The 14801-nt window shown below is 38.1% G+C and overlaps 1 protein-coding gene and 1 pseudogene across 3 annotated transcripts in view; both read right to left on the bottom strand.

Annotated features, from left to right (window-relative positions):
• Window positions 1-14801, bottom strand: part of LOC306664130 (high mobility group protein B1-like) — a 642241-nt pseudogene that overhangs the window by 99356 nt on the left and 528084 nt on the right. The window lies entirely within an intron of this gene.
• SGTB (small glutamine rich tetratricopeptide repeat co-chaperone beta) overlaps window positions 1-14801 on the bottom strand; it is a 50819-nt gene that overhangs the window by 6284 nt on the left and 29734 nt on the right. For both annotated transcript variants that reach the window (XM_079144884.1, XM_079144885.1), the window contains exon 6: window positions 3921-4025. In XM_079144884.1, the coding sequence (XP_079001010.1) occupies window positions 3921-4025 (105 nt within the window). The remainder of the gene's footprint in view (window positions 1-3920; window positions 4026-14801) is intronic.

Here is a 14801-nt window from a genome sequence, read left to right as displayed (position 1 = left end):
CTGAAGATGACCCTTGGTAATTTGATCATTTTAACAGTACTAACTTTGCCTATCCATGAACATGGGAGGCCTTTCCATCTTTTAGTGTTTTCTTTAATTTCTTTTTTCGACATTTAAAAATTTTCCTTAAGCAGTCTTTCACCTCCCTGGTTAGGTTTATTCCTAGATATTTTTTGAAGTTATTGTGAAGTTTTTCTGATTTCTTTCTCAGTGGGTTCATTATTGGTGTATAGAAAAGCTATTGACTTTTTGTATGTTGATCTTGTATCCTGCTTCTTTGCTGAATTTGTTTCTCAGCTCTAGAAGTCTTTTGGTGCAGCCTTTGGGTACTTCTGAGAATAAGAGTATATCCTCTGTAAATAGGGCTAACTTGACTTCTCAGGATTCAAAATTTTATAGCAGATGGGGTCAAACTTCGGACATCACTGGTTCACATGCATGTGGACTCAGACACACACACATCTTAATCAATGAAAAAGTGCACAAGCCTCTTCCTGGGACTCATGTCAGCGAATTCTTTCATCATCTGGTAAAAAGCAGATGTTGGAATGGTGAGACACCAAGCCAGGATGAGGGGATCGAGCTTCTACCTCAACTTCCCAGTTAAAATAATACAACTTCTATTTTAGTCGGCTTTTTTGCTGCTGTGACTAAATGACTTGACCAACACAACTGCAGAGGAGGAAGAGTTTATTTAGGGACTCACGGTTTCAGAGGTCTCGATCCATAGACAGCCTGCTCCATTTCTCAGGGCTCCAGGTGAGATAGAAAACAACATGGTAGAAGAGAGTGGCAGAGAGAGGCAGCTCACCTCATGATCAGGAAGCAGAGAAAGTGGGTTATTTGTATTCTTAGTGTAAAGTTTTTTGAGTTCTTTATAAATTCTGGAGGTTAGTGCTCTATCTGAAGTGCCAGTGGTAAAGATTTTCTCCCACTCTGTAGGCTCTCTCTTCACATTGTTGATTGTTTCCTTTGCTGAAAAAAATCTTTTTAGTTTGAATCTATCCCATTTATTGATTCCTGCTTATTCCTTGTGCTTTTGGAGTCTTGCTTGGTATGTTTAAGGTATAGGACAAAGGCTGAACAGGAAAGAGCATAGAAAATAGTGCAGAAAGAGATAATGTCAGAGCAGTAAGGTGCCAGAATATATGGGACCATTGTTTGTAGCTCATACTTCATTCCAGTTGCAGTGGAGTCACAGGATCTAAATTATGTATTTTAGAAGGCTCACTCTGCTCTCGCTAGAGGAACAGCCAGTGTGAGAGGTGGAATGGAGGCAAGGAGACCAGTTAGGAAGTGATGGCAGTATTCTAAGTAAGAGAATGCAGTTTGGAGTAGGACTGTAAGCAAAACAGTGCTCAATATCTGGATCTAAGATACACTCAGAAACTAGGCTAGACAGGACTTGCTGATAGATTAGATGTGCCAGGTGTAATAAGAATAAAGAATGACTCCTCAACTTTTAACCTGGGTGGCACCGGGTAGATGAATGATGGTATGATTTACAGAGAAGGTAAAGATTTAAGGATGAAATGAAAGTTCTGTTAGAAACAAAATGCCTATTAACTATCTGAACATAATGAAAAATGGTTGAATATATGAGTTAGAAGTTCAGACATATAACTTAAGAGACCCATCAACATATACAGTTGATTCTCATTCACAGAAGTTATGTTCTATACAGTCTCCATGAATTAGCAAATACCAAATTATTCCTAGGGAATGCATGAGCTTATATTCCTATGAACCTCTGTTCATATTTTCATCAACTGATCAGTACATAACTTTGTTTTATATGTGTTTCTGTTTAGATAAACCTTATTTAAAATACATTTCTGATTAATTAGCACTGAAATCACTGCCACAAGCCTAACTCATGCCTAAACAAAGCTTATCTTACACATGTATTTTCTCCATAAGGCATATTACAACCTTTTTGCGCTTAGGAACACTAGAAAACACTTCAGCCTATACATTGGGCCTCGATAAGCAGAAAACTCACAAACAAAAGATTCAAAAATAGAAAAAAAAAAAAGTATCACCAAAAAGACTGTTTCAGTATGAGCTAAAATAAGAAAGGAGACTATCATGTTATCAACCTCAGCTGAGATAGCACACATCAGAAAACTCGAAGTTTTCACCACTTGTGAATGTTCACAAATGACCACAGAGTCAATGACCATAAATCAATATTGAAGTGTGGATTACACATAAATTTTATCAAGTAGGCAGATTTATAGATACAGAATCTGCAAATAATAACAACTATAGATGGAGTTTAAAAGTCTGAGGCAGGATGCAATCAGAAGATAAAATGAAGACACAGCAGAAGACAAAGCCCTGAAAAACACCATTTTCAGAGTTAGTAAAGGAGGAAGAACCAGCCAAGGAGACTGGAAAAGAGTACACAGTGAAGTAGAAGGAAAACAAGGCAAGTGTGATAAATCCTAGAGGATAAAATCTGCCAAACTTATGTTAATTGCACCAAATACTATAAATGTAGTAGAGTGAGGATACAGAACTGAACACTAGGTCCAATAAAATACTGAAAACTGGTGACCTTGAATAGAACTATTTCAACAGAGTAATTGTATTAGTCAGAGTTATCCAGACTAATATAGAAACCAATAGTACAGAGAGAGATATAGAAAGAGATTTATTAGGAAGCAGTAGCTCATTATGGAAGGTAGGAAGTTCCACTATCTGCCATCTGCAAACCAGAGGCCCAGGAAAATTAGTAGAGTTGAAACCAGAAGTCTTGAAAACCAGGAGAGCTAATGGCTTAAGTCAAGGTTAAAGTCCAAAGATTTGAGATCCAGGAATACTGAGGTTCAAGGAAGGAGAAAATGGATACCCCAGCTGGAGCAGAGAATGGATGGAGAGAATCCCTTTCCTCCATCTTTTCATTCTATTTAGGCCATTAAAGGATTGCATGCTGTCTTCCCACACTGGGGAGGATGATCTTTACTCAATCTGCAGAGTCAAATGCTAATCCCTTCCAGAAATACCCCCATAGATACACAGAGAAATTTTTTACCAAGAAGATCCCCTCCCCAGTCAAGTTGACAAAACAAATAATTACAGTGATATAGACAAAAGACCTACTGGAGAGAGCTAAAGAAGGAATGAGAGATGATGAAGATGAGACAGGAAGTACAGATAATCATCAGAGGCTTTATAGAGAAAAGAACTGAGATGTGAGACAACAGCTGGAGAGGAACATGGGATGATTCCAGTGGATGATTTTTCATTCCCTTTTCACATGCCAGCCATTATCTATTAGAGATAGGGAAATGAATGTTATAGAAGATGAAGGGGATAATTACAAGTGTGAAGTCAAAAGTACAAAAGAATGAGATCTTACAGCATGGATGCAAGTGATGGTTTTAGGATAAGAACCCTTCCATTTTAACAGGAAAAAAGGCAATCTATGTAGACACAAATGCAAGTAGATTGGTGGACTTAGAAATAGGAAGATGAGTTATTCCTCTTCAAAATAGGTCTACTTTCTCAATTAAGTATAAAGCAATATAAGCTGAAAGTCACCATGGAAGGGGAGTAGTGGGAATTTGCAAGGGCTGGGTGCAAAATAATCACATAAGAGAATGAAAAGGTGAATTTCAATGTAAGAATAGGACTATCTACCAATGTTGGGTACTCATCTAGATTTATGGTTATGGACAAGAAATGACTCTGCTTATGTAGTTGCAGCATCTTCTCCAATAACCAATCAGTCATAAAACAACTAGTCACCTCACTATCAAGTCACAAAATCTGTAGTCAATTCCTCCCTTATGTTATATTTATCTTCTTACTAGTTCACAGAGTGTAGAACTAAGCAGGAAATTCATAATGAAGCCATTAAGAACAGTATATTTGATACTACTTGGTACAACTTAGTACATTCTCCCAGAACTTACCCCATCCTCCCATAGGCCTTACTGTACTTTGAATCGATTGCTATTGCTTTTTCACAATCCTTTATTGCATCTCTGTAATGGCTTAATTTGCTTTGAGCAGCAGCCCTAAAAGAAAGAAAAGAGATATTTATTATAAGTAGCTACCAAAGCACTAATTTTCAGGTACTAACAAAGTCATATTTTCCTTATCCTAAATGGTAAATTACTCCTACTAAATTTCTAAGTTAAACTGTTTAAGATAATTATATGATCAAATTTGTAAAAAGCTCAGAAAATTCTTTTCAGAAAAAAATGCAGGCTTCTTTTCACTCTATTTTGCAACAGAAAAGGCAAATACGCAAGTCATTCAACTGATCTACCTACTTACTGTTTTTATAATTTTCCCAAACAGAAAATTGAGAACAACAGGATACCTGGACTGTTAGGCACATGGAGTAAGCAAGTGCTCTGAAGGGCTGCAGAGATTGTTGTGCAGTCAACTGATCATTTTCATAGTAAAGTACAAATAATAGCAATATCCCAATCCACTGAAAGTTCCTCTTATTTGTTAACTTCTCAAGCACACTAAACTTTATTTCCTTCAGTTTCCCAGAAGTTCTTATAATCTTATCCCTCAAGAAAAAGTTAAAAAAGTTAAATTTGGAAAAAGGATATTTGCCCAGACTGAAATCCTTGTGCTTGTGAATTTCACAGTAATATTTCCAACAGAAACAAGGAGAAAAACAGGAGCTCTAAGAAGGGTGTTCAGCTAGTCAGAATGGCATTCAACAAGAAAACAAACAAAAATAAATGCTGGAGAGGATGTGGAGAAAAAGGAACACTTTTCACTGTTGGTGGGACTGTATATTAGTAAATTCACTATGGGATCAGTACAGAGATGCCTTAAAAGATTACGCATGGAACCACCATATGACCCAGCTATACCACTTCTTGGTATTTATCCTGAAGAATTAAAGTCATCTTGCTACAGTGATACAAGCATACCCATATTTAAAGCACCACAATTCACAACAGCCAAATTATGGAAGCAGTCTAGATGTTCATCAACACATGAATAAATAAAATGTAGTATATGTACCACATGGTGTTTTATTCAGCCATGAAAAATGAAATTATGTCATTTTCAGAAAAATGGATGGAACTTGAAACCATTATGTTAAGCAAAATAAGTCAAACTCAGAAGGTGAAGGATCTTATGTTTACTCTCCTATGTGGAAGCTAGAGAGGAAAAAGATGGGGGACAGAATCTAATGAAAATCAAAGGGAGATTGTAAAGGAAAGGGAACAGAGGGAGGGAGGGGGGAAGTACTGAGGAGTGATATTGGCTAAATTATATTGTGTGTATGTATGAATATGTAACAACAAATCTCATCATTATGTACAACTATAATGCACCAATTTAAACATGTGGAAGGAAAAAAAGAAGAAGAAAGAAACAATGTGGGATGCCAGCAGCCAAAAAACAATAGCTGCATGAGCAACAGTGATCAGGTGCCAAGGCCACGTATGGTTAATCACTTCTTAGACTCTCACCACCACAAAGAGATGAGTGCTATGCTGCAGCCCCACTGCCTCACAGAGGAACTCCAAGGCCTGGGTCCCTTGTATTAAGAAAGGTAAGGAAGCACTTTCTGAAAACTTGTGCTTGCAAGCTAGAAACTGACTTTCCTTCATGTTTTTGAGTCTGCAAACAAAAGTCCTCTACAAATGCCCCATGCTATCCCCAACTCTGACCTCACTGTCCTCTCCCACTGCATGCTGAGAAGCACTGCTCTCATTTTGCTACCTTTGTTCTTCTCCTATAAATTTATTTGTTGTTTTAACTGTGTTAAAAAAATCTTTTTGTTAAACTGCCCTAACATACGCTTCCTTGAAATTGGCCAAAGGTAACTTCTCTTGGGAACTTACCAGAATTCTACAAAGCACAGATGAAAACAATAAAACTGACTAAAATGTCATCTATATCCAAGTTTTGCTCCTTGCTGATCCTCAGCAATCCTTAAGTATTTTCTAATCTCTTATCCTTCAAACTACAGATTTAGAATTTTTAATACTGCTTTCTATATCATATCAAGCTTATTATTATGCTCCATAAATACTAAAAGGGCATGCATGAAAATAGATTAATTATTTGTTAGGTCTCTATGAACAGAATGCAGTGTGTAAAATGAATCCTGGAGAGAAGTTGCTAAAAGTAAGATTGCCAATCCTGGAAGTTTAGCCTGGGAATATAAATCCACCAAAAATTCTCGAAGAATTAACCACATATAGTAGGAACAAAAGGAAAAAGGAGCAGAGAGTTCCGATCAACAGGAAGATATTGGGATATTGGGAGCAATAAATGAATCATTGCTTTTATATGGTCCAAAGACAGAGGCAACACCTCCCAGTCTCTTGGGAATGTCTCTGTGCAAGTCAAAGATTGCCCAATCAGTAAGGTGATGCCCTGCTCAAGGGAGATTCTGTGCCAGTCAAAGAATTCATTAGTTCATACCCTTGTGTTCAAACACCAGCTGCCCAGATGGAGCTGGGCACAAGCTGATAAGCCCTAATGGGACTGTTTTACCCACAACTTCAGTTATATTTATCTTGAAGATGCTTTCTCACAATAAATCTTTTTGATGTTTAAACCTATATAATAAATGTGCAGAGCCTGCTCATGGTCAGTCAGTCTTCTTCCATCAGAAGTGGGCTGATCCACCAAGTCCCACTTTTTTCAACTTTTGTGTCTGTCTTTTTTCCATCCCCTCGCTGTCCCACTAGGGAAACTGAGTAAACAGTCATGTGGGTCATGACACTGAGGAATTCCCCTAGAGCCAGGTCTCTGCAAAGCAGATTAACAATATGTGAGTCTGCGTCACTGTCATTCCCCATCTAATGCAAACATTCCAGGCCAATAAGCATTTATCAGTTATACCATGTAAAGTTTACAAGCTTCCAGACAAGTTGAGGTTTTCCTTTTAGAGTAGTTTAACTCTGAGAAAATTTTCAAGTCCAGCCTTCACTAGATTATAGACATGTCAATGGCTGACACATGCATACACACTCCCAGAAAATACATTTGAAAAGAACTCGCACTGGGGCTGGGGATATAACTTAGTTGACAGAGTGCTTCTCTCACATACACAAGGTCCTGGGTTCAATCCCCAGCACCACAAAAACAAAACAAAACAAAACAAACAAAAAAACTCACACTGAGCTGAGGGTATAGCTGAATGGGAGAGCATTTCCCTAGCATACAGAAGTCCTGGGTTCAATCCCCAGTACCAGGAAAAAAAAACAAAAAAAAAACAAAAAAACACAGAAACCACATCATACTTTTATGCCAAATTTGATTTTCTAAATCACAATCCATTCAGAACCAAAACTGTGTGTCACAGTAACAATAGGGGAAGAATAAGATGTTAGCTTAGACCAAGCTCTTTTCCAAGGGTGATTTTAGGCCAGAGAGTCAGGAAGAGGCCCCAGAAGTTTTCAAATATAGTTGTCTATTCTGCCTGCTGTTTGAGTTGCTTGAAGAACATTTCAGAGTGTATTACTGTCTTAAATCCTGCCAACTCAAGAAGTTGAACCTGTGATTACAAACCTACCAGATGAAATTTCTTCTATGAAGAATGACATAACTGGGAAGAAAGAAGTTTATGGCCTAAGCTTTAAGACAGGTTTTTTTTTTTAATGATTTTACTATATCTAAGTACAGACCCTGGGGGAGGGACTTATACAGCTGAATATGCAATCTATACTAAGTCTGGATCCTATAGGAAAGGCAATTCTGTCTCCTTATTCACAGGCTTAGAATCTGATATATCATGGACTTCTCATTCTATAAATCTGCAAAAGGTGATTGTGAAGAACACCAAATGCTAAGGCTCTTCTATTCCAATCAGTGTATGTAGCTGCACACATGCATAGAAAAGTTATGAAGGATAAAAGTATCAATGAAAGGATGGAGGCAGGGATACTCTGAAAAGAGGACAGAGAAATAATGACATGGTTTAAAAAAAAAAAAATCAAATCTCTACCTAAACATTTACTAAATGCCTTCAGGAAACTAAAAGGAAATACTTGTCTTTTGATAACTGAATTTGATTTTTAAAATGTAATCAGAAATTAAATTCTAATACATAGGACTTAGCATACTCTGAATGTTATATAGCAAAAGTTTTCAAAGGGAACAATACTAACATGTGGATTGTATTTCAAGTTACTAGTGTTTAACTACATTCTGAATTTAATGTTGACTTTATGTATATATTTTTATTGTATTCCTTTGCTTAATTTTTTTCAGTGCTGGGAATCAAATTCAGGGCCTTGTACATACTAAGCAAGTAATTAACCTACCAGTAAGTAAGTCCTGCTTAAGTAAACTGTATCATTAATAAATGTATATTCAAGCAGCCCAGCCCCCTCCGGCAGGAAGCGCCTCTCTAGGCTGGGTTCTCAGGGCAGACCGCCCAGTGAGAGCCTTTCAACACAGAGCCAGCCACAAGTACCCAAGCCAGCGGAGACCTCCAACCTGCAAGCAGCTTCTGGGACCACAGTTGGGCAGCCAGGGACCTCTCCAGGCAGCCTTGCCCCCCTCCAGCTGTAGGCTTTTTCCACCGGGCGATCCAAGATGGCGGACTAGAGGGTGACTGCATCTCCAGTCGCTCCAGAACCCAGGATTCAAGAAGGGGAGGCATTGAGAGACTCGGACTAAAATAGAACCACGGGGTGAGTCTCCCCCACCCAGTGAAGCTCAGCTGGGCAGCAGGCCCGGATTCGAGCAGCTTATTAGAGTAGGACAGGGCAGATAGAGTCTCCCCCAGGCAGCTCGGAGCACTCTGGCGGTGGGCTCCTACCACAGGGACAGATTCTCCAGCCTCGCGGAGCAGGCCCCCCAGTGAGAGCCTTTCTGCACAGAAGCAGCGCAGCCAGATCTGGCCCGCCCCGCTGCCAGCTCCTGCCCGCCCGCAGGTTGCTTCAGAGACCAGCACAGGGCACCAGGGACTTCCCCAAGCAGCCCAGCCCCCTCCGGCGGGAAGCACCTCTCTAGGCTAGCTTCTCCAGGCAGACTGCCCAGTGAGAGCCGGTCTACACAGAGCCAGCTACAAGTCCCCAAGCCAGTGGAGACCTCCGACCTGCAAGCAGCCGCTGGGACCAGGGCTGGGCAGCAAGAGACCTCTCCAGGTCTCTCTCCCTGGAACCAGTAGTGGGCTAGGGGCAACGTGCTGCAGAAGCACTACATTATCAAGTTAATCCAAGACTTCAGGCTACTGAAGGCTGGTAGGTGATACACTGGAAATCTACAGGGACAATATAAGCCAATAGAAGAATTCTGCAATATCACAGAGTCCCACTGGCATCTGACCAATATGAGAAAACAAGAGAAGAAAATGTCCCAAACAAACCTAGATACTATATCAATAAAACCCAATGACAGCATAGCAGAAGAAATGTCAGAAAGGGAGTTCAGAATGTACATAATTAAAACAATCAGGGAAGCAAACGAGGAGATGAAAGAACAAATGAAGGCATTATATGAATGCACCAATCAACAGTTAAAAGAGCAAATACAGGAAGCAAAAGAGCATTTCAATAAAGAGTTAGAGATACTGAAAAAACCCAAACAGAAATCCTTGAAATGAAGGAAACAATAAACCAAGTTAAAAACTCCATAGAAAGCATAAGCAATAGGATAGATTATCTGGAAGATAGAACCTCAGATATTGAACACAAAATATTTAATCTTGAAAACAAGGTTGACCAAACAGAAAAGATGGCAAGAAATCATGAACAGAATCTACAAGAATTATGGGATATCATGAAAAGGCCAAATTTAAGAATTATTGGGATTGAGGAAGGCTTAGAGAAACAAACCAAAGGAATGAACAATCTATTCAATGAAATAATGTCAGAAAATTTCCCAAAACTGAAGAATGAAATGGAAATCCAAGTACAAGAGGCTTATAGGACTCCAAATATACAAAATTATAACAGACCTACACCAAGGCACATTATTATGAAAATACCTAACATACAAAATAAAGACAGAATTTTAAAGGCCGCGAGACAAAAGAATCAGATTACATTCAGGGGGAAACCAATAAGAATATCAGCAGATTTTTCAGTCCAGACCCTAAAAGCTAGAAGGGCCTAGAACAACATTTACCAAGCCCTGAAAGAAAATGGATGCTAACCAAGAATTTTATACACAGCAAAACTTACTTTCAGATTTGACGATGAAATAAGATCCTTCCATGATAAACAAAAGCTAAAGGAATTTACAAAAGGAAAGCCAGCATTACAGAACATTCTCAGCAAAATATTCCATGAGGAAGAGATGAAAAACAACAATATAAATCAGCAACGGGAGGAACTAGCCTAAAGGAATAGCCAAATAAAGGGGAAACCAAATCATGTCAAAAAACAAAAATAAGTCCCATGACTAGGAATACAAATCATATCACAATAATAACCCTGAATGTTAATGGCCTGAACTCATCAACCAAAAGACATAGACTGGCAGATTGGATTAAAAAGAAAAATCCAACAATATGCTGCCTGCAAGACACTCATCTCATAGAAAGAGATACCCATAGACTAAAGGTGAAAGGATGGGAAAAAACATACCATGCACACAGACACAGCAAAAAAGCTGGAGTATCCATCCTCATTTTAGATAATGTGGACTTCAAGCCAAAACTAGTCAGAAGGGATAAAGAAGGACATTACATACTGCTTAAGGGAAGCATAAATCAGCAAGACATAACAATCATAAATATCTATGCCCCGAACATTGGCTCATCCATGTACGTCAAACAAATCCTTCTCAATTCCAGAAATCAAATGGACCACAACACAATACTACTAGGTGATTTTAACACACCTCTCTCACCGCTGGATAGATCGTCTAAACAAAAATTGAATAAAGAAACCATAGATCTCAATAACACAATCAACAATTTAGACTTAACCAACTTATATAGAATATACCATCCAACAAAGAACGAATACACTTTCTTCTCAGCAGCACATGGATCCTTCTCTAAAATAGACGATGTTTTATGCCACAAAGCTACTGTTAGCAAATACAAGAAGATAGAGATACTACCTTGTACTCTAGCAGATCATAATGGACTGAAATTAGAAATAAATGACAGAATAAAAAACAGAAACTTCTCCAATACCTGGAGATTAAATAATACACTATTATACGATGAATGGATAACAGAAGACATCAGGAGGGAAATTTAAAAATTCTTAGAAGTAAATGAGAACAAAGACACATCATATCAAAATCTCTGGGACACTATGAAAGCAGTACTTAGAGGAAGATTTATTTCATGGGGCGCATTCAACAAAAGAAGTAGAAATCAACAAATAAACGACTTAACATTACAGCTCAAAGCCCTAGAAAAAGAAGAGCGGACCAACACCAAAAGTAGTAGAAGACAGGAAATAGTTAAAATCAGAGCCGAAATCAGCGAAATTGAAACAAAAAAAAACAATTGGAAAAATTAACAAAATAAATAGTTGGTTCTTTGAAAAAATAAACAAAATTGATAAACCCTTAGCCACACTAACAAAGAGAAAGAGGGAGAAAACCCAAATTACTAAAATTCGGAATGAACAAGGAAATATCACAACAGACACGAGTGAAATACAAAACATAATTAGAAGCTATTTTGAAAATCTATACTCCAACAAAACAGAAAACCTCAAAGACATCAACAAGTTTCTAGAGACATATGAATTACCTAAACGGAACCAGGAGGACATACACAACTTAAATAAATCAATTTCAAGCAATGAAATAGAAGAGGTCATCAAAAGCCTACCAACAAAGAAAAGTCCGGGACCAGATGGGTTCTCAGCTGAGTTCTACAAAACCTTTAAAGAAGAGCTCATTCCAATACTCCTCAAAGTATTCCATAAAATAGAAGAGGAGGGAACCCTCCCAAACTCATTCTATGAAGCCAATATCACCCTGATACTTAAACCAGACAGAGACACATCGAGGAAAGAAAATTTCAGACCAATATCTTTAATGAACATCGATGCAAAAATTCTCAACAAAATTTTAGCAAATCGTATACAAAAATATATTAAAAAGATAGTGCACCACGATCAAGTGGGTTTTATCCCAGGGATGCAAGGTTGGTTCAACATCTGGAAATCAATAAATGTCATTCACCATATCAACAGACTAAAAGTTAAGAATCACATGATTATTTCAATAGATGCAGAAAAAGCATTCGATAAAATACAGCATCTGTTCATACTCAAAACACTAGAAAAAATTGGGGTAGTGGGAACATTCCTTAACATTGTGAAGGCCATCTACGCTAAGCCCATGGCCAATATCATTCTAAATGGTAAAAAACTGAAAGCATTCCCCCTAAAAACTGGAACAAGGCAGGTATGCCCTCTTTCACCACTTCTATTCAACATCGTCCTTGAAACCCTAGCCAGAGCAATTACACAAACCAAAGAAATTAAAGGGATACGATTAGGAAAAGAAGAACTCAAACTATCCCTGTTCGCTGATGACATGATTATATATTTAGGGGAGCCTGGAAATTCCACCAGAAAACTCTTAGAACTCATAAGTGAATTCAGTAAAGTAGCAGGTTACAAGATCAATGCTCATAAATCCAATGCATTTTTATACATAAGGGATGAATCTTCAGAAAGAGAAATTAGGAAAACTACCCCATTCACAATAGCATCAAAAAATAAAAATAAAATACTTGGGAATCAATCTCACAAAAGAGGTGAAAGACCTCTACAATGAGAACTACAGAACACTAAAGAAAGAAATTAAAGAAAACCTTAGAAGATGGAAAGATCTCCCATGTTCATGGATAGGAAGAATTAATATTGTCAAAATGGCCATACTACCAAAGTGCTATATAGATTCAATGAAATTCCAATTAAAATCCCAATGATGTACCTTACAGAAATAGAGCAAACAATTATGAAATTCATCTGGAAGAATAAGAAACCCAGAATAGCTAAAACAATCCTCAGTAGAAAGAGCAAAGCAGGGGGTATCGCAATACCAGATCTTCAACTCTACTACAAAGCAATAGTAACAAAACAGCATGGTATTGGTACCAAAATAGACAGGTAGATCAATGGTATAGAATAGAGGACACGGACACAAACGCAAATAAATACAATTTTCTCATACTAGACAAAGGGGCCAAAAATATGCAATGGAGAAAAGATAACCTCTTCAACAAATGGTGCTGGGAAAACTGGAAAACCATATGCAACAGAATGAAACTAAATCCCTATCTCTCACCCTGCACAAAACTCAACTCAAAATTGATCAAGGACCTTGGAATCAGACCAGAGACCCTGCATCTTACAGAAGAAAAAGTAGGGCCAAACCTTCAACTTGTTGGCTTAGGACCAGACTTCCTTAAGAGGACTGCCATAGCCCAAGAAATAAAAGCAAGAATCAACAACTGGGATAGATTCAAACTAAAAAGCTTTCTCTCAGCAAAGGAAACTATCAGTAATGTGAAAAGAGAGCCTACAGAGTGGGAGAATATCTTTGCCACTCATACTTCAGATAGAGCCCTAATATCCAGAATCTATAAAGAACTCAAAAAACTCTACACCAAGAATACAAATAATCCAATCAACAAATGGGCTAAGGAAATGAACACACACTTCACAGAAGAAGATCTACAAGCAATCAACAAACATATGGAAAAATGTTCAACATCTCTAGTAATAAGAGAAATGCAAATCAAAACTACCCTAAGATTTCATCTCACCCCTATTAGAACGGCGAGTATCAAGAACATAAGCAACGATAGGTGTTGGCGAGGATGTGGGGAAAAAGGTACACTCATACTTTGCTGGTGGGGTTGCAAATTAGTGCAGCCACTCTGGAAAGCAGTATGGAGATTCCTCAGAAAGCTTGGAATGGAACCACCATTTGACCCGCTATCCCACTCCTTGGCCTATACCCAAAGGACTTAAAATCAGCATACTACAGAGATACAGCCACATCAATGTTCATAGCTGCTCAATTCACCATAGCCAGAGTGTGGAACCAACCTAGATGCCCTTCAGTTGATGAATGGATAAAGAAACTGTGGCATATATATACAATGGAATATTACTCCACCATGAAGAATGATAAAATTATGGCATTTGCAGGCAAATGGATGAAATTGGAGGATATCATGCTAAGTGAGATAAGCCAATCTCAAAAAACTAAAGGACGAATGATCTCCCTGATAAGCGGATGAGGACATATAATGGGGGGTAGGAGGGGTTAGCATTAGGGCTAGGGTTAGGTTTAGGGTTAGGGATAAGGAGGGTGGTAAGAATGGAGGAAGGAAGGACTGTATAGAGGGAAAAGAGGGGTGGGAGGGGTGGAGGGAAGGGGAAAAATAACAGAATGAATCAAACAACATTGCCCTATGTAAATTTATGATTTTTAATAAAAGAATGGAGAAAAAAAGAAAAAAAGAAAAGGTATAATATTGTAATAAATAAATAAATTTATATTCACACCCACATAATACACTAATTTTCATTCTAGGTACACACAACATTATCATAGACTAAGTCTATACAGCAACAAATAAAATAAATGAAATTTAAAAACATTTATCGTTATAAGTCTAAGGTGAAAATAAAACCTTAACTATGCCAGGTGTGATGGCACACACCTATAATCCCAGCTGTTTGGGAGGCTGAGGCAAGAAGATCACAAACTCAGAGGCAGCCTCAGCGTTTTAGTAAGGCCCTCTCTCTAAATAAAATATAAAAAGTGGGGGTAGGGATGTGGCTCAGTGGTTGAGTGCCCTGACCCCAGTACCACAACAAATAAACAAACAATAAAAAACACTAACTGTGTACCTGAATCCAGCTATA

Source organism: Sciurus vulgaris (genome assembly GCF_902686455.1).
Source record: "Sciurus vulgaris genome assembly, chromosome: 6".
Lineage (NCBI taxonomy): Eukaryota > Metazoa > Chordata > Mammalia > Rodentia > Sciuridae > Sciurus > Sciurus vulgaris.
This window is presented reverse-complemented; position numbering and strand designations above follow the sequence as displayed.